This window comes from Aplysia californica, unplaced genomic scaffold (assembly GCF_000002075.1).
Source record: "Aplysia californica isolate F4 #8 unplaced genomic scaffold, AplCal3.0 scaffold00380, whole genome shotgun sequence".
NCBI classification, from domain to species: domain Eukaryota; kingdom Metazoa; phylum Mollusca; class Gastropoda; order Aplysiida; family Aplysiidae; genus Aplysia; species Aplysia californica.
The window spans coordinates 395,684-416,259 of NW_004797650.1; the positions used below are offsets into that span (position 1 = coordinate 395,684).

The 20,576-nt window shown below is 41.3% G+C and overlaps 2 protein-coding genes across 3 annotated transcripts in view; both read left to right on the plus strand.

Annotated features, from left to right (window-relative positions):
- Positions 1-7,660, plus strand: part of LOC101862288 — a 12,200-nt gene extending 4,540 nt beyond the window's left edge. The window contains exons 3-8 of one of the 2 annotated variants that reach the window (XM_005103582.3): positions 313-482; positions 1,553-1,872; positions 2,588-2,842; positions 5,054-5,518; positions 6,235-7,093; positions 7,202-7,660. In XM_005103582.3, the coding sequence (XP_005103639.1) occupies positions 313-482; positions 1,553-1,872; positions 2,588-2,842; positions 5,054-5,518; positions 6,235-7,093; positions 7,202-7,342 (2,210 nt within the window). In that variant the 3' untranslated portion in view covers positions 7,343-7,660. Of the gene's footprint in view, positions 1-312; positions 483-1,552; positions 1,873-2,587; positions 2,843-5,053; positions 5,519-6,234 lie in introns of both variants that reach the window. The other variant, XM_005103581.3, reaches the window with a different exon arrangement.
- Positions 7,661-15,009: 7,349 nt separating this feature from the next.
- LOC106012461 overlaps positions 15,010-20,576 on the plus strand; it is a gene marked incomplete in the record, with an annotated part of 14,324 nt that continues 8,757 nt past the window's right edge. The window contains 3 exon segments of the mRNA XM_013085503.2: positions 15,010-15,168; positions 17,502-17,641; positions 20,206-20,265. Coding sequence (XP_012940957.1) covers positions 15,129-15,168; positions 17,502-17,641; positions 20,206-20,265 — 240 coding nt within the window.

Sequence of the window (20,576 nt, forward strand, 5' to 3'; positions counted from 1 at the left end):
GGTAGGAAAGATCTACACCTAGCCTTCTCGGACAAGGGCGAAAAATCTCGGAGGGCCCGTGTGCAAGTTGCGCACGTTAAAGATCCCTCGGTGGTCTAAAATCGGTAAGAGTAGGCTTCGGCCACCACCCGGGCAAGATTCAAAATTTCCTACCAACTGAAAATATTAGGTGTGTCCGCGCGCTCATATGACATTATGCAGTTGCGAGCGCCGTAAAACACTTTACAAAAAAAAAAAAAAAAAGCAAGCTTTTGGGACCTGTCCCGTGAATTACTGAGTTAAATGTGTTCTCATTCTTTCGTTTCACCCAAGCCACCGCCCTTGGAAAGCTTGAACTGCACGTGACATCAGAGGTCTGGTTGAAGAAAGCGCTGCTGAGTTGTATGAAACCTGCGGGTGGTGAGCAGAGGACATGTCCAAGGAAACTCACACACATGCTGCAGGCTGTGCGCTCTGGGAGAATCTACGACCCTCTTGTCAAGGTGTTTTTTAGAGTCTACTTTTTCCACTTCTTTAAAATTTCATTCTTCTACTTATAGACTGTATACATAAAAGTAAAACTCCTGAGTCAAGAATGAATTTTAAGTGAATCCAAGCCCTTTGCAAAGGTACATATGTGAGGCAGCGTGGTGGAATCAGGCTCTCGTCAAAATAGTCAAAGTGAAGAAACTTGCATTTTTCCGCAGGTTTGTAAATGTTTATCTAATTTTTGTTTTTTTGGTGAAACACCTTTCATGCCCATTAAAGAACTCATTTCTGTGGGGATTTTTCTGAGAGAAAAAAACGTTGATTAAAGGCACGAAACGTAAATTTTCAGTTACCACTGACTCTTAAGCTAAGGAAATAACACATCTTTGGCAGCCATTTTCTCACTAATTTTATTTCTAAAAAAAGGTGACCCCCAACTCCTTCTTTCGCAAATATCTCGACTTGTATTCAAGATAAATGGATATTTTTTCATCCAAATAAAAAAAAGCGAACAAGCTTTAAGATGAATCCAATAGCTCTACATTCCCAAAAATTGACGAGAGCCTGATTCCACTACGCTGCCTCACATTTTTAAAAGAATAGAATCTAATAATAAAGTTTGCATATCCGGATGATGTTTTGGGAATGTTAGCTCACATTGTCAATGCACACCCAAGTCAACTGTTGGGAGGATCTTTGGTTTAGCTGCACAAGAGATGATTTTGGAACTTTAACGACAGTTTGGTAAAATGACTTCTTTCCTATTAGATAATATCACAATAACTCTCTTGTGAAGGTAGAATCGTCTGGTCTCTCTTATCTCGCGCTTTTGCTTGCTGCCATTTACTAGTCTTTCGAGCGTGTGTGTGTGTAATATGCGTGTGTACGTGTGTGCGTGTTTGCGTGTATGTGTGTGTGTGTGGGGGGGGGGGGTTTGTGTGTGTGTGTGTGTGCGTGTGTGCGTGTGTGTGTGCGTGTGTGTGTGTGTGTGTGTGTATGTTTGTATTTTATACTTATAATACTAAGACTAGACTAGAACGACGTTAAAAAGGTATGTAACTTCATTTATCTTTTTTCTTCAAAGGACACGCCGATAGAGATCAATTTTACGGGAAATGGCCGGGAAGTCCGAGCAGAACGGAAGATTTCTCGAGGCGAGACCATCTTCAAGGAACTGCCAGAGATTCTTGACCAGAGCATCTCTTCTCACAAACGCACCGCCTGTGACCGCTGTGGCCGATCACTGGTCAAGCCAGAGGATATATTTTCCAAGGGTCATCTGGCTTGTGCGGAGCTACAAAAAGCCTTCAAACGGTTTTGGCCAAAGAAAACCCCAGTGTCATGTGGCTCGTGTGATCGAGTGGTTTACTGCAGCGACTCATGCCGGCTGGAAGCTTGGGGCAGGTAAATCATTCATGAAGATACGATTAAAATGTAACCTCCTAAGCACCCCGCCCCCGCCCCCCAGTCTTTGTGCACATCAACGATCACAAACAGCTGTCTTCTGCTTCTGTAAACATAGCGCAAGGGCAAACCCTGCCGTGACCCCATGGTGGCATGGACCTGCCTACTTTGTCAAATCACTCTCGTTAAAAAAAAAATAAAAGGCAAAAAAAAGCGGGGGGGGGGGGGGGGAGGGGGGGGGGGGGAGATATCAATTCACTGCTCTTGAAAAATAGAGGGTGGGGGATATGTTGAAGTTTACTTTTATTGAAGATACATGAGGAAAATCAGTACTGGTCTGGTTATCAAATTTTCTTTACTTTTGAAATCCTATATTTAGCCCAGTGCGGACCTAAGACATGGTTTGCACACCCCTTTCAACACGGTAGATTCTTTAAGAGGGTATTTCGACACCCATTTCTGACACGACCAAACTACTTGGGTATAGAGGCATTACAAAAGAAATCTCTGAACAGATTGAGTCTTTGGGGAAGGGGGGTTAGAACGTACGTCGCGGTCCAGCAATCAATTCTAAAAGTGCGCTTTTGTGAGGCATTCAAATGAGAACAATCAAGAAAGAGAAATAGAATCTAGGGTCAATAAAACATTGGCTTGAAAAGACTGCATTTCATTGTTTGATGGACCAGGTTTAATTTGTTTCGTATTTCTTCCATAGTTATCATCGTGCCATCTGCCCGTCTTCACCGGAAACAACTGCAGCCATGTTGTATGACGTCAGAAAGTCCTTCCGGGATGTCATGGCGTCAGACGGCTCTAGCTGGCAAGGCTGGTGGAACAACGAGTTCAGCCCGACGCTCATGGCCAAAGTTTGGGCCTCGATAATGTGTCAAGCAAAGTTATTGGCCGCTTCTGATGGCAGAGAATCTGCTACCAAATCTGATTGGTTTACTGCTGGGTCTCAGTTTGAAAAGTGAGTTATTTTATTGTAGGCCTCGTTCCATCAAGGTTTGTTGCTGAAATTGGTGTTGTGAATGCTGGGAGGGTGACACGGTATGATGCCGTCGGTGGCCTAGTGTTTTGGCTACCCGACTCGTAATCGTGAGGTTGCGGGTTCGGTGGTTGAGCCGTGGGCTCGACGTTGTGTCCTTGGGAAAGGCACTTTACACGAATTTTCTTCACTTCATCCAGGTGGGAATGGGTACCTGGCCATAGACAGCGAAAGATCTTGTCAGTATGTTAGTGTTTTAGCACCTATAAATGGCCGCTTGCACTGTATGCTTCCCAGGAAGTTGAGGCTGTTTCAGAATGCTGTCAGGTCTGCTGGGGGTAATAGTATAGATTTCGAAGCGCATAGAGCTTGCTGTTGAGCAGGGATTTGCGCTATAGAAGTGCTATCTATTATTTATTATCTATTTATGACACTGTCACGTGGGTAGAACAGCTGGAACAGCGAGGTTCAAATCACTGGCAAATAACATCTCAGCAATCCTAATACATACACCATCGTTGTTATGGCAAAATCATATTTAGCCCTTTTTTGTGGTTAGTTTACTAATTTAATTAGACAAAAAAAAGCACTGTCACTTTTTTTTTGTAATCTGGGAGTCAAATCGAATAGTATTTCGAGCCTGTCGATAACGATTATTCAGGATTGCAGAAAAACGACCGTTATCGACATGCGACAGCTGTGGACGGGGTCCGAGTTATGATAATTTACCATAAGACTTCAGAACGTCAACAGAAATAGTTTAATACCTGAAATTTTAATCGCTCGTACCTTTCAATTTAATGTCCATCAAAATTGTTATCTATCTTTAAGATCTTCTTTACAATGATTGAACGTAAACATTCAGCCCAAGGGCGGGTGGGTGGAAACATTTGTAGCAAATGACCGCAAGGAGCAGGTTTTGAGGCTGACTTGTAGCAAACATGACTGACAATGGCTGCTGTGCTCACTATAGGGCGGTCAAAAATTCGTGGTGCAACTTATCCTCAAATATTTCTTTAACGGGAGAATCAATGTCATCCATACTTTGCATAGCAGTTTGTATCAATTTGTCTTAACAAAATCATATTTTTCTAGAATTTAAAAACTTTTCTTCATAAGTTTATATAAAATACTTGAAATCTCGGTCACGCGTAAAATGGTATTGTTCACAGCACTTCCCGCTTCTCACACACATTTTGATTACGCACGGCCTACGTCAAAGCTTATCAAAGACAATTTTTACTTGCAAACTTGTTACAAGAAATTATTGTTATAGTGAACACATTTTTGAACTGATGGCTCTCAAAATATGCGTTCAATTAGCATAATGTTCCGATTAGAAAAACCTGACGGACTTGCTATTAAATAAAAGTTGTATTGCCCCAGCTGTAAACATTTAAAAATCTGTAGAAACAACCGACTTGGATTTTTTTTTTTATTAGTGTATATTATGGAATTTTCTAGAATATAGCTTGCAGGTGTTTACAAAAATGTTGATCTGTTAAGACAAATTGATACAAGTGACTGTGCAAACATTGGAGAACGCATGTTCGATAGTTGAGGAGATATTTGAAAATAAGTCGCACCACGAACTTTGGACCGCATTAAATATGGAACCGCAATGGAAAGGTGGCAGCTAGGGCAGTATCGTGGTTGTTAAAAACACTTAGTACGTGTATATCAAAAGATGAGGAATATCTCAACACACACACACACACACACACACACACACACACACACACACACACACACACACACACACACACACACACTCACGCAGACAGACACAATCACATTCTGACACAAGTTTAGTTTGTTTCTAATAAAAGCTAGGATTAAAAGTATGTTATTACTTCCTTACCCCCAAAGTACAGACTCATTCTCTCGGCACGCGCATATTATGTATACTATACACACTATACACACACACAAACACACATTTTTGCCCACATTACTATTATTCTTTTTTTTTTTTTTTTAATTTGGCCATAAGGTTACTGTTTTCACACAATATTATGCACCTTGTGGTTTACACTCAGAAATCACCCGACGGTTAAAAATCATTGTTATGGAATCCAAAATAAAAACTAAAATCTATTTTAAAAATATCTAAATAAATACATTGAAACTTTGCTTCTTATATTCTACCCTTTCATTCGTCTTGTTTAGTTCTGTACTTGTTTTTCCTTGCAGGTACAGCACCAGTCGCGATGAACCGGTGAAAGAAGTCGTACCCAAAATGTTTGAGCTCCTCAACTGCCATTTCAGACGATGTAAAGTTCTGCATTACGATATAACTGAGAAGAATTTCAACCGGAAGTACCACCAAATCGCGACAAACTACATCACATTCTATGACGCATCCGACCCTTTGCGGAAATTTGTCGATAAAGTGACCACGGACAACAAAATGTACAAAAGGATTGGGAAGTATTTCCACGAACCACTACCCAAAGCTGAGTTTCACGGATTATTCCCCATGGCTTCTTGTCTGAATCACAGCTGCGCTCCGAACGCAATGTTGGAGTGTGTTGACGTTGACGGCCGGCCAGGAATCAGGATTATCGCCACCTCAGACATAGACAACGGGGAGGAGATCCGTATCAGTTACGTGGATTCACGCCTTGAACGTAAAGAAAGACGTCGCAAGTTGTTGAAGTAAGTTGTCCTGCAATATGTTCTAATAAAAGAAATGTTTCGTGTGAAATGTTTGAAGCCCCATGGACAAATGTAGATTATTTTAGAAGGTGAGCTGTCTCGAACTTGACTGTCAGAACCAATACATGGTGAGTGGGATACAACATCTCAGCATAAAGACAAAGATATTGTAGTGGATAGTGGATAGAAACCTTCCCCAAGTAGTAATCGAACTCACACCATTCGTGTACATTGCAAAGAGCCTAGCCTTTACACCACCGACGCCGATTCTGTAATAATATATCTGGCGGCGTCACAATAATATATTAAGTGGAATTCGTTTGTTTTGTTTCTTGTTTTGAGAGTATGAGAGGCTATCCAGTAGATCTAGCGCTGTGATCAGTGTCTGCCCAGGAGTACAACATTTGTAATATTTACTCTCGTGTACTGTCTCTGACTTCCCTTGACCAGTATTGTTGGATGAAATATGTTAAAAAGTTGCTGTGAATGAAATAGTAACGCACGACTGCACCAGCCTCATTATTAATGCCCCCCCCCTTTTCTTTTTGTTTCGCTCCTTCCAGTCTACCTCCCTCTTTCACGTCTCGGATCCCCTCCCTTTTTTATTTTAAAAGAGGGGGGGGGGGGGGGGGGGGGGCAGAAATTTCAAAACAATACAATATTATTTTAGCAATCATTATTTTTTATTATGAGTGTTTTCTTTTCTAATTTTTCAGGCGATTTGGATTCTTATGCCAGTGTTTGAAATGCCAGCACGAGGGGGATTTCCCTGAAGTTTGCACGTACTGTGGGAAAAACGCTGACATCACCGACCGTGAAAGCATCCAAGCCACTGCTTCCGGTGCTAAGACTGTCAACGTCACCGCTACCGTTATTGACAACGTCACCGCTACCGATATTGAGAGTGACAACGTCACCGCTACCGGTACTAAGAGTGACAACGTCACCGCTACCGGTACTGAGAGTGACAACGTCACCGCTACCTGTACTGAGAGTGACAATGTCACCGCTACCTGTACTGAGAGTGACAACATCACTTGTACTGAGAGTGACGACATCACTTGTACTGAGAGTGACAACGTCAGCGCTACCAGTACTGAGAGTGACAACCTCAGCGCTTCTGGTACTGAGAATACCCAAACCTCGAGCCTTACAGAGGATGCAGCGGCTGAGCGTAGAACGCCGGGAGGTGGCGACGCCAAAATCACATCAGCGCTGGCAGCAGGTGCAGATTCAGAGTCAGCGAGTGACACGAGCAGTTGCAGCTTGCAAACAGAAGAACAAGCCTCCATAGAAGGAGAAAGAACAAAATATAAACCGGAAACAAACCAAGAACCGAAAAAAATCGACTCGAAACCAGAGAAACAAATGGACGATTCACAAAAGGGTAGTGCCAACGACAGTGAAACCCGGGCAGCAGAAACGAACTCTACTAACTCTAAATCCGTGAGTGACTCATCGGATGAGGTGAAGACAGCAGCGGTTGGAGTGGAACCTATAATCAGCGACAGTAAAACCCAGGCAGCAGAAACGAACTCTACTAACTCTAAATCCGTGAGTGACTCATCGGATGAGGTGAAGACAGCAGCGGTTGGAGTGGAACCTATAATCAGCGACAGTAAAACCCAGGCAGCAGAAACAAACTCTACTAACTCTAAATCCGTGAGTGACTCATCGGATGAGGTGAAGACAGCAACGGTTGGGGTGGAAGCGGCAAAGAAATTCCCCACCTGTGGTCGATGCAAGAAGGCGTGGTACTGCTCGCAGCGCTGTCAGAAGGAAGCATGGAAGAAGGGGCACAAGAAGATTTGCGTCAAAGTTTGACTCGAAAGATACGGTATTGGTGTCATCGTCATCGTTTTCACGGAAGTTAAGAATACGTTTGGGTCATAATTTGTCTCGAAATCGAAAGACGTGGGCATTTTGTGTCAAAAGTTTGGGGCGAAAGAATGCAACGGGATTTGTGCCAAATTTAGTCTCGTAGATTTCTCTTGTTAATAATTGGTGTCTTATTCTGTTGTTTCTTGCTTTGCATTGTGCGTTAGTCTGTGACAATTGCCATGAAGGCTCGCGAGTCGAGGGAGGGGAGAGAAAGTGAGAAAAGAAGAGAAGAGAGAAAGACAGACAGACAGACAGACAGACAGACAGACAGACAGACAGACAGACAGACAGACAGACAGACAGACAGACAGACAGACAGACAGACAGACAGACAGACAGACAGACAGACAGACGCGTGCGTGCTGTGTTTGTGTAAGTGTGTGTGTGTGTGTGTGTGTGTGTGTGTGTGTGTGTGTGTGTGTGTGTGTGTGTATGTGTCTGTGTGGCGCGCGCGCGTGTGTGCGTGAGTGCGTGCGTGTATGTGTGTGTGTGTGTGTGTGTGTGTGTGTGTGTGTGTGTGTGTGTGTGTGTGTGTGTGTGTGTGTGTGTGTATGTGCGTGTGGTGTTAAACGACTTTGTTCTTCTTCAGTTAACCAAACCAACCTTCCCCGATTGTCCTGATCTGCTTGTGTCTTTCCTTGGAAGTGTGTGTGCACGACCTTTTGTTTATTACTGACTTTGATATATACTATGTGAGGCAGCGTGGTGGAATCAGGCTCTCGTCAAATAATCAAAGTGAAAAAACTTGCATTTTTCCACAGGTTTGTGAATTTTAATCAAATTTTTGTTTTTTGGTTCAACACCTTTCATGCCCATTAAAGAACTCATTTCTGTGTGGATTGTTCTGAAAAACGTTGATTAAAGGCACGAAACATGTAAATTTTCAGTTACCACGGACTCTTAAGCTAAGGAAATAACAAATCTTTGGCAGCCATTTTCTCACTAATTTTATTTCTGAAAAAAGGTGACCCCCACCTCCTTCTTTCGCAAATATCTCGACTTGTATTCAAGATAAATGGATATTTTGGATATTTTTCATCCAAATAAAAAAAAGTGAACAAGCTTTAAGATGAATACAATAGCTCTACATTCCCAAAAATTGACGAGCGCCTGATTCCACCACGCTGCCTCACATATAAGCACACTGTGTTGCTCCCATTTATTTCACCTTTTATCAAGTTTCTGTCTTGATTTGATCTGAAACAAAACGATTTCGCCTGTAACAGTATAAGGTGCTTCCTTATCTCAGATTTATTATGTGCAAGAATAAAGATCCCAAGTACATTGTACTTTACAGGCTTAACAATCTCGTTCTTTTTTATTTCTTCTCAGCGTTCTGACTACAATAAGTGACATGCTTTGCTTTCTATTATTTCTTTCTTTTTTGGTAAGTGTTTTAAGGCGCTCGCAATGCATCTATAAGGTCATATAAGTGTGCCGGACACATTAAACATTTTCAGTTGGTAGGAGATTTTGAATTTTGCCCGGATTGCGGTCGAAGCCTAATCTTACCGATTTTAGGACTATCAAGGGATCTTTTACGTGCGCAACTTGCACACGGTACCTCCGAGATTTTTCACCATATTCCGAAAAGGCTAGATATTAGATGTTACCTACCATAAGATCAACGGTGTGGCAGTAAGACATCAGTTCAAGGAGCCAAGGAGTAGCAGTAGAAAGGCTGCAGAAAGAGCCAGGAGCCCAGAGGAGGGGGGCAAAGGAGGTGAGGGGGGGGATGTGTGGAGGCAGAAAGTGGAGACGAAAGGAGACGACAGATCATTGTTAGAGAGCAGGAAAGGAGACGAAAGAAGAAAATTGCAGAGCAGACAATTTTTCATCTCTGTCCGGATTCGAACCCGAGACCTATTGAATGAGAGGCGAACACCGTAACCTCTCGACCACGAGAGCCCCCTCTTTTTATCTGAATACCACACCAATCCCAGCAGCACAATAATAATTGTATTCAATAAATAATTCGCCGCTCAACGTCTGACAGATACGGTACCAATGCATTTGTAGAGGAGAATAGAATACAATCCGTGCATGTGATGCAAAACAGAAGAAATAAAGATTAAGATGACTTGCGGCTTCTGCTATGGTCAATGAGACCAGTTCTGGCGGAGAAGAGTTTACCACATTTTGAGCATTCAAAACCTTCATTCTCAATGAGGTGATTATGCACCACTTGCGAGCTTCTCTCTCGGCTTCAACATTTCTAATTCGTGAACCCTTATACATGTAGCTCTACAAGTATTCTTGCTGCCCTCTCGGAAAACTACTCTTCAACTGCGTCTGTGACGAGCTAGCCTTTCCCATGTCAAGGGATTAACCCCTTCATTGCTGAGATATTTCCATCTTCATGTTTACAGACAAATTAATAATGTTCATCCACGAGAGATTTAAACAAAGTCATAATATATTTCAAAAATACACAACAACGCAAGTCATTTGTACGTTATCTCCTAAAACTTGCCGTACAGGCCGGTAGAAAAATGGCAGAGAACGAGATTTGGAGAATACAAGCGAATACATATGAAGGGTGCAAAATAAATACAAGGGATGTCATTTTATTGGCTAATTTGAGAAAGTGTTTACCCACCTCTCGAAGCCCGTCAAAGATTCCAGGGCTAAAACCCGACGAGTCGCCAATTTCCGGCTTGTGGAAAATAAGCCATACCAGATCTATGTCATGAAAATACCAAGACTGTCAAGCATTTCGTTTGTGTTATTCTAAACATGCCAAAAAGTGACCTCACTCGTTTTTCCCTTGCGTTTTTAATATGTCTACACAGCAGGGAAGAGATTAATAATTAATGTTGAGTCTAAAAAAAGGCAACACCCCCAAAAACAAAAAACAACAACACAACAACAACAAACAAAACAAATTTAAAAAAACAAAAACAAATCCTCATATATTTTTAACAGCGCAGTAGGCGTGGTGCTCTCGTGGCCTAGAGGTTAAGGTGTTGGCCTCTCATTCAAAAGGTCCCGGGTTCGAATCCGGGTAGCGACCGAAAAATTTTCTTCTCTAAATTTGTCTCCTTTCACCTCATTTCCTGCTCTCTAGCAATGTTCTGTCATCTGCTTTCGTCTCCTCTTTCTGCTCCCACCCCCTCACCTCCTTTGCCCCTTCCTCTGGGCTCCTGATTCTTTCTGCAGCCTTTCTACTGTTACTCCTTCGCTTCTTCTTACTCCTGTCTTTCAGCCACACCCCTGATCTTCTGGTAGGAAAGATTTACACCTAGCCTTCTCGGACAAGGGTGAAAAATCTCGGAGGTCCCGTTTGCAAGTTGCGCAGGTTAAAGATCCCTTGGTGGTCTAAAATCGATAAGAGTAGGCTTCGGCCGCCACCCGGGCTAAATTCAAAATTTCCTACCAACTGAAAATATTAGGTGTGGCCCGCGCGCTCATATGACCTTATGCAGTTGCGAGCGCCGTAAAACACTTTACAAAAACAAAAAACAGTTCACCACCGGGAAGTAGAAATAGGCTTTCAAGTTGGGTAACTTTGTTTGTTTTGTTTGAGGCCAGCGTTGTAAAATTGGAAAAATGCTTGGAGAATAAAAACTTGTATTATGGGACCTTTTGAATGAGAGGCCAACACTTTAACCTCTAGGCCACGAGAGCCCCGTGGTGAACTGTGGTAACCGCTGTTATAAATGAATTTTTCCTGCAGTTTGCAACCAAATTCAAATGCAGGCGACTGGAAAAGGTGCCTATTCGGAGGGCATTCTAAAGTGCACACTAAATGAAATCCAGTTCTTAATATAATAATACAATGTAAAGGGATCGATATTCTGTGCTCGTACTCGTCAACAACTTCAGACAAGCCTGCCCTGATCCAAAGATTGCACGTAGGGACTGCTCCAAAGATCATACACTACAAGATGGTTAACTTCTCTCTTTGAGCCCATTATTAAAACGCGTCCTTAAAACCCTGTGGCGCCCTCTTCGAAAAAGTGCCCACTTTGCGAACATAGTTAGGCTACCGTATTACATCTATTTGAGTGAAAAAAAAATCAAATCACACTCACTTGCTTTTGAATAAATGTGAGGCAGCGTAGTGGAATCAGGCTCTCGTCAATTTTTGGGAATGTAGAGCTATTGTATTAATCTTAAAGCTTGTTCGCTTGTTTTTATTTGGATGAAAAAATATCCATTTATCTTGAACACAAGTCGAGATATTTGCGAAAGAAGGAGTTGGGGGTCACCTTTTTTTCAGAAATAAAATTAGTGAAAATATGACTGCCAAAGATTTGTTATTTCCTTAGCTTAAGAGTCCGTGGTAACTGAAAATTTACATGTTTCGTGCCTTTAATCAACGTTTTTCAGAAAAATCCACACAGAAATGAGTTCTTTAATGGGCATGAAAGGTGTTGAACCAAAAAACAAAAATTTGATAAAAATTCACAAACCTGTGGAAAAATGCAAGTTTCTTCACTTTGATTATTTGACGAGAGCCTGATTTCACTACGCTGCCTCACAAATTAGAACTCATATTTCGAAAGAGCGCCTGTTTTAAATGGTTACGCTGAAAAAAAGGCCTCTTTTCAAGTAGAAGGGGCGACTGTTTTTTGTTGTCGTTTATTTTGGCTTTAGAATGAGAGCCGAGATGTCATTAATTTTTTTTTTTGCCCAAACTCCGCACTGAGCGAACCCGAACAGCTGATAAGACCAATGAACAGCAGCCATACACTGGCGAGGGGGTGCTGTTCCCGTTCTTCTTCTGGAGAAACGAAACAGCGACATGCGCGGACTTCCTCGGACACCTTTTTGACTGAGTGAACCATCTTGTAGTGTACGATCTTCGGCTGATCTGCACTTTAGTGTACAAAAGAGGGAGGGTAAGGGGTTGAGCCAAGCCCCAACTGCAAACTATCCGTTTATCCGAAGTGTGTGTGTGTGTGTGTGTGTGTGTGTGTGTGTGTGTGTGTGTGTGTGTGTGTGTGTGTGTGACTGTATGAGAGAGTTTACTTTTTGCCAGTGAACAGATATTCTCGTAACAGTTTTTAAAAAACCAGGATAACAGCTCAGAAAGCGGGACTAAGGTGTGAAAATTAAATAGCACCTCCAGTCACGTGTTCGTGCAACGTGCTGTAACGAAATGTTTACGACCATTATAACCGTCGTTCCTACCCACTGGTACAAATACTGTAACGAATGTTGAGTCACGATTCTTCAATTGTCATGCTTTTGAAAGATGATCATGAAAACAAAAAGTATCAGTTTCACTATCAAGGTCAGCACACTCAAAACAGCAGGGAACACCTTCTTACGTACAACATAAATATTTAAGTAAGTTACATCGGTCTGCACCTATTAAAAAAAAAAAAACAACAACAACCCCCCCCCCCCCCGCCCCGGAAGCACACATACACGTACACAGACAATAATGTGCGTGTGTATGGGTAGGTGAGTAAGTGAGTGTGTGTGTGTGTGTCTTTGTGTGTTTGTGTGTGTGTGTGTGTGTGTGGGCGTGTGTGTGTGTGTGTGTGTGTGTGTGTGTGAGAGAGAGAGAGAGAGAGAGAGAGAGAGAGAGAGAGAGAGAGGGAGAGAGAGAGAGAGAGAGAGAGAGAGAGAGAGAGAGAGAGAGAGAGAGAGAGAGAGAGAGAGAGAGAGAGAGAGAGAGAGAGTGGTGTGCGCATGTATACAGATGAAATCGACGATCATATTATTATCTTCTCATTAATTATAATCTCATAGAATAAAACTAATAGATTACGAGTGTTCCTTAGAGACGGTGCTGGGAGTAATACGAAAGTAAGAACGATGTACAAAGAAAAGAACGAGTATTGTAAGAAAATATTAAAGATTCAGTTTCTATAAAATACACGAAAAAGAGATCGAAAAGACCCCGTCCCTACCCTCACTCCCTTTCTTCGAAAACAGGATATTAAAATCTATATCCATGTGAACTTTATTTCATATTGCATCCTATTCACAACACTTTTAAGCTACACAATTCTTAACGAAGAACGTTAATAAACAATATCATAGCACGTGGTTAAAGTTAATAATTCCACAATACCACAGCCCAGCGCTCTGTTTTTTAAACTTGTGTCATTGTGTCTTGCTCAAGGACACATATCAGTGGCCACTGATTAAAGGAAAAGCTCCGGAAAATAAGTCAAATGGGGAAAAAAAGACGGCTACTGTGAGACACAAACCCTGAAGTAGAGTGAACGCTTGCTTGATTTGGTTGAACCTGAATAATCGAAACCGTCGTTTAAGTTTAAGGTACCTTTTCGTTTCTTCTGGAGACCAAAAGGAGAAAGAAGAAGAGACAGACCAACTGGTGGCTTTTTGAGTACACTTTTAGACATGAGCCAATTATCCAGGGGCTTGTTGAGACATGTGAGGCAGCGTAATGGAATCAGGCTCTCGTCAATTTTTGGGAAGGTAGAGCTATTGTATTCATCTTAAAGCTTGTTCGCTTGTCTTTATTTGGATGAAAAAAGTATCAATTTATCTTGAACACAAGTCGAGATATTTGCGAAAGAAGGAGGTGGGGGTCACCTTTTTTCAGAAATAAAATTAGTGAGAAAATGGCTGCCAAAGATTTGTTATTTCCTTAGCTTAAGAGTCCGTGGTAACTGAAAATTTACATGTTTTGTGCCTTTAATCAACGTTTTTCAGAAAAATCCACACAGAAATGAGTTTTTTAATGGGCATGAAAGGTGTTGAACCAAAAAACAAAAATTTGATAAAAATTCATAAACCTGTGGAAAAATGCAAGTTTCTTCACTTTGATTATTTTTAACGAGAGCCTGATTCCACCACGCTGCCTCACAAATTGAAAGAAGTGGCCACGGACAGTGACGTCAGACAAGCGTGGCGCAGACTGCTCTCAGCTTTGTGTACTGGCGGTATAGGGAGAAAGTAAGTAAATACCTTCGTTTATCAAGTGTCCGATTTGTTGCTGGACTATGTTGTTTTAAAAGCAAATTTATTTTAGATTTTAATGCACATGTTGTATGCCTGCTTACGTGGTCAGATATGAGTTGCCCGCTTGATTATTCACAGATAGTACTCTAATTTTGAGCACGTCATTGTTGGGGTGAACCATTTTTTTCTTCTAGAAAGAAGTGCTTTAATAAGTGATAAAAGCTCTTTACCGATTTCATTTTACATCACGAGTCAATAGCATAATAGTGACGATGAATAACCAAATGGTAGGCTACTCCTCAAACTGAGGCATAGGCGCATTGTTGTCACTTTGTCAAAGATCTTGTAGAGCCTGTTTGATATGGCTCCTGGGAATTTCTGATCCGATCCGATCTAAGGAGATTTAGATAAGCAGAAACCTGGAATACATAAATGAGAACAGGCCATGGGCCTTGTTTACCGAGAGGGTCACCAATGCTTGCGTAGACGCTAAAGAAAAAGCAAATTAAAAAACAACCCCCCCCCCCCCAAAGTAAAAAGCCCAACAAATGAAAACTAAGAACAACCCCCCCCCCCCCCCCCAAAAACAACAACCATCAACCAACCAACAAACACCCCCCCCCCCAACAAAATAAAGCAAAACAGAACAAAAACTGCACAACAAACAGAATTAACAAAATTTGAAAGTTTTATATTTTTCTGCGATGTTCCCAATTGGGCAGAGCTTGCTTACCTTATCTATCCCCCGCGCTCACATAAATACATCGCCTCAGATGCTTCACACCCCTAGATAGACGTTTTCGGAGAGCCCTATACGTGAAGCAAAGTTGTTAGAGCCATCAACATGAAAGTGTTCTTGCTCTTTGCTGTTCTGTTTGCATGGGGTAAGTGGACTCTGTAAAGAAACATCATAGAAACATTCAGTGTAAAAGCCAGATTTATAATGAGGTGAGGTTTTGGTTTTTTAATTAATCAATTAATTCATTAATTTATCTATTTAACTGTTTATCTATTTTTGGCCATCACGCCATATAATTAATTAATCCATTAATTTATTTATTTAACTGTTTAGATCTATTTATTTTTGGCCATCGCGTCATTAAAAAAGTTTGAGTATTCTGAGAACACAAAAGTGCTTGCTTTCACGGCAGTGCAGAAGATTTAACTTTCAAGGGGTGCGGGAGGTACGCGGCCCTATATATAGCCTCCTCCCTTGGCCTAGGTAATTTTTTTGTTTAATTCAATAGTTTTGTAGCCGTACAAAAAAAAGCCCAAACGTATTTGCAAATCTTTCAATACTTGTATCGTGCTCCTAGATCGCAAAAAATATATTCTTTAATCAAAGTTGTTTCCCATTTTCTTTGATTCTTTCTCAACTATGCCACATATTGTTTACTTATACTATTAGTTACAGTGCGGTCAGAAATTCGTGGCGCAACTTGCCCTCAAATATCTCTTTAAAGGGTGAACCAATGTCATCCACACTTTGCACAGCAGTTTGTATCAATTTGTCTTAACTTAATCATATCCCCCCCCAAAAAAAAAATAAAAAATTGACGTTAAATTAAAAAACTTTAAATCTCCGTCATGCGAAAGATGGGAGTGTTCACAGCATTTCCCGCTTCTCACACACATTTTACACACGCATATATGGCCTACGTTACAGCTCACCAATGACACTTTTCATAGGCAAAACTTGTTTCAAGTAATTAAAATTGTTTAAGAGAGCACATTTTTAGCACTCATCAGCATCCAGTGCCTTGATAGCAATCATGGACCTCCACTTCCATCTGTCTTGCGTTGCAGCAATGGTGTCTGTTGTTCTTGCTGCTCCCAGCCATGTTGTCAACTTGCCCAGTATCTTTCCCTGTGTCTGCTTCTGCCTCTCCTTCTATCAAACGTGCGTGTTGTTACAATATTCTCCAATGCTTCTTTCCGCCTTGTGTGTCCAATGAAATCTGCCTCTCGTTTTCGAATATTCGTCATCTGCCGTTTGCAATGTGCTTCAACCAAGACTTCTTCATTTGTTTTTCTAGCTGTCAATGGGATACGCAGCACGCGTCTTATGAACAACAACTGTCGTCTCAATTGTTCTTTCCAGCTGTCTAGTGATTTTTGCACTTAAGGTTCTCAAAACATGCTTTCAATAAGTAAAATGTTGCGATTTTTAAAAAAAAGACAGACTTGCTTTTAAATGCGCCCAGCTGTAAACCTTTTAAAATTAGTAGAAACTACCCTCTTGGATTTTTTATTAGTATTTATTTAAGAATTTTCTAAAATACAGCTAACAGGACCAGGTTTTTACAAAAATATTGTTAAAACAATTTTATACAAGTCATTGGGCAAAAGTTGGAGAATCAGTGTTCGATAGTTTATAATCATGTATGTTCGATAGTTAAGGGAATATTTGACAATAAGTTGTGCCATAAATTTTTTACTGCACTTTTGATCAAATAAGTCGTTCTTAAAGATCAAAAGCCTGTCGTTCAATATAAATAACCTCAATTTGAGAAGGAGGGGGGGGGGGGGGGGGGGGGATCTTTTAAGGGCATTCATGTTGTTGTTTTTACCGGGTATTATAGAATATTTTACAAAACCAGAGCTACAACTTAGATCATTTTAGAGGCAGACTCTTTTGCACCATATCCTCTGGCATCTCAGCAGAGAAAATTGAAAGAATATCTTCCTCGCGTTGAACTTGAATCTATGGCGTTTGGGTGCCAAGTGAAAACCTTAACCATCCCACCACAGAGGCCAATATTTCAGGTAGTCACTCACATTTTATAGTTTTATGTCTTTGCTCTTGTCTATATTCCAAGCAAGTCTGCTATGTGTATGAATTTTGGCTTAACCCTATTCGTACGCCCTGGGCTCATTGTGTATCCCCAGGGTTGTATTCTTCACATTTTAGAATACTTCTAGTACAAAGATCTCTTTAAAACTTCAGTATTTCTGAAATAATCATTCTGACAGACTGCTATGCAAAGCGTACGGATCAGATTAACGAGTAAATTTCCTCTTTGAAAGTGGTGGCACAGAGTTCCCCCACGTCGTATGGATACGATAGTAAAACACGACGTACGGATGGGGTTAAGTGGTGGCACAGAGTTCCCCCACGTCGTATGGATACGACAGTAAAACACGACGTACGGATAGGGTTAAGGCCTTGCAAGCCCTAATCTTCAACAGAGATAACTTTTGTTTTCCTTTAATTAAGATCAGTGCATGGTCCAGTGTGACCTTGGCCCCCTTGGTGACCCCGTCCCTGATTCACTTCCCGTCACCTGTCCCAGATGCGACAAAGACCATTCTGTGCCCGGATGTCTGGACCACGAGCACACCTGTCACCACGACGAGGTGACGTAAAGAAACGTTTTTGGGTTTTTTAAAGATGAAATTTTCGTTGTTGTTGTCTTGTTGTTGTTGTTGTTACTGTTGTCGTAAGTGATTTTGTTGATGTTGCTGCTGCTGCTGTTGTTGTTGTTGCTGTTGTTGTTGCTGTGGTTGATGTTGCTGCTGCTGTTGCTGTTGTTGCTGTTGTTGTTGTGGTTGTTGTTGTTACTGTTGTCGTAAGTGATTTTGTTGATGTTGTTGCTGCTGCTGTGGTTGTTGTTGCTATTGTTGTTGCTGTGGTTGATGTTGCTGCTGCTTTTGTTGTTGTTGATGTTGTTGTTGCTGTTGTTGTTGCTGTTGTTGTTGTTGTTGTTGTTGTGGCTGTTGTTGTTACTGTTGTCGTAAGTGATTTTGTTGATGTTGTTGCTGCTGCTGTTGTTGTTGTTGTTGCTGTTGTTGTTGCTGTTGTTGTTGCTGTGGTTGATGTTGCTGCTGCTGTTGCTGTTGTTGCTGTTGTTGTTGTTTTTGTTGTTGTGGTTGTTGTTGTTACTGTTGTCGTAAGTGATTTTGTTGATGTTGTTGCTGCTGTTGTTGTTGTTGTTGTTATTGTTGTTGCTGTGGTTGATGTTGCTGCTGCTGTTGTTGTTGTTGATGTTGTTGTTGCTGTTGTTGTTGTTGTGGCTGTTGTTGTTACTGTTGTCGTAAGTGATTTTGTTGATGTTGTTGCTGCTGCTGTTGTTGTTGTTGTTGCTGTTGTTGTTGCTGTGGTTGATGTTGCTGCTGCTATTGCTGTTGTTGTTGTTGTTGTTGTGGTTGTTGTTGTTACTGTTGTCGTAAGTGATTTTGTTGATGTTGTTGCTGCTGCTGTTGTTGTTGTTGTTATTGTTATTGCTGTGGTTGATGTTGCTGCTGCTGTTGTTGTTGTTGATGTTGTTGTTGTTGTTGTTGTGGTTGTTGTTGTTGTGGTTGTTGTTGTTACTGTTGTCGTAAGTGATTTTGTTTTGTTGTCCTTTCACTATCGTTGTCGTGTTTGCTGGCGTTGTTGTAGTTGCTTCTGTTGCTGCTTCTGCAACTACTGCTCTTGCTGTTGCTGCTGCTGCTGCTGCTGCTGCTGCTTCTGTTGCTGCTGCTGCTGCTGCTGCTGCTGCTGCTGCTGCTGCTGCTGCTGCTGGTTGTAGTCGAAGTTAGGGTGTTGGTGGTAGTGGTATTTTCCTTGTCGTGGTTGTTGCCACTGTTGTTACTACTGTTGTTGGTGCGGCTGCTGTTTTTGTTGTTGTTGTTGTTGTTGCTGTTGTTACTGTTCCTGCTGCTGTTGTTGCTGCTGTTGTTGTTGTTGTTGTTGTTGTTGCTGTTGTTACTGTTCCTGCTGCTGTTGTTGCTGCTGTTGTTGTTGTTGTTGTTGTCGTTGGAGTTGTGATAACGGGTTCTCTGTTTTAGCGTTGTCTTAGTCGAGTGTTATTGATTTTGTCGTTGTTGTTGAGAGTGCTGTTTCTGTCATGTGGAGGATTTGATGTCATCACCAGCAAGTCTTACTTAGTATTACTGTAAACTCTCTGGTCTTACTCTACTTTTCTTTCACCATTTGTGAGGCAGCATTTGCATTTTACCACAGATATGTGAATTTTTATCAAATTTTTGTTTTTTTGGCTCAACACCATTCATTCCCATTAAAGAACTCATTTCTGTGGGGATTTTTCTGAAAAACGTTGATTAAATTCACACAAAATATAAATTTTCAGTTATCAAGGACTCTTATTCTAAGAAATAACTAATCTTTGGCGGCCATTTTCTCACTAATTTTACCTCTGAAAACAGGTGACCCCCCACCTTCTTTATTTGCAAATATCTCGACTTGTATTCAAGATAAATGGATATTTTTTTCATACTAATAAAGACAAGTGAATAAGCTTTAAGATGATACCAATAACTCTACATGCCTCAAAATTGACGAGAGCCTGATTCCACCTCGCTGCCTCACATTTGTTTCTTGCCATGATTTTATTTGTTTGATTACACAAAATCTAAAGTGCTTCCTTCTGCCCTTCTCTTACGATAAATGTTGGATGGACGTTGTCGTTACATTATCCTAGTATGAATGGGTTTGTTTTCCCTGTGTTATGAAATCAACTTCTTCTTCTTCTTTTCGATCGCATCACACTTGAAGTCTGGTATCTGTCATAAATTGGGCCGTCCTGCTCAGTTCATCAGTGGGCCCGTATAGCTTCTCTTGCAGCGTCAGTGGGGTTGGCCAGGTTTCCTGTCTCAGGGCCCTGTGTGTCTTGCAGTGCTGAAGGATGTGTTTCCCCCCACCATAATTATTGTTGATTTCATATAGTGTGAGGGGAAAGGTGGGGGTGTGGGGTGGGGAGTGACGAGCGTAGATGGAAGATGAATCGGGACTGTTGCTCTAAATAATTTTTGTCCTTGTTTTCACTTATGAGCGATAGGACATTAACCCTAATGTGCTGATTGTTTCGAAAGTACACCGCCTAAGTCACACACACTGCCTCAACAGCAACCATTTCGTGTGACGACTCTCCATGAACAACTATAATTATTCTCCTTTTCTTCTTTTCTCCACATGACAGGTTTGTGCCATCAAGTATGGAAGCGATCATCGTCCAGAGTTTCACTGCCGAGAAGCTAAGGTACCATTGACTGAACAAGACAAAACGAAACAAACAAAAACCAAAAAAAATAAAATGATGTTGTTGCTGTTGCTGCTGTTGTTGTTGCTATTGTTGTTGCTGTTGTTGATGTTGCTGCTGCTGTTGTTGTTGTTGCTGTTGTTGTTGTTGTGGTTGTTGTTGTTACTGATGTCGTAACTGATATCATAGAAAATTTTACCCTTACGAAACACGAGCATTTCATAGTTTGAAAGAACTCTTCAATACTTATCAAATAAGGACATTTACTTTTCTGGTACAAGTTCTCACTTTTATTTATGTTTTATTCCCCC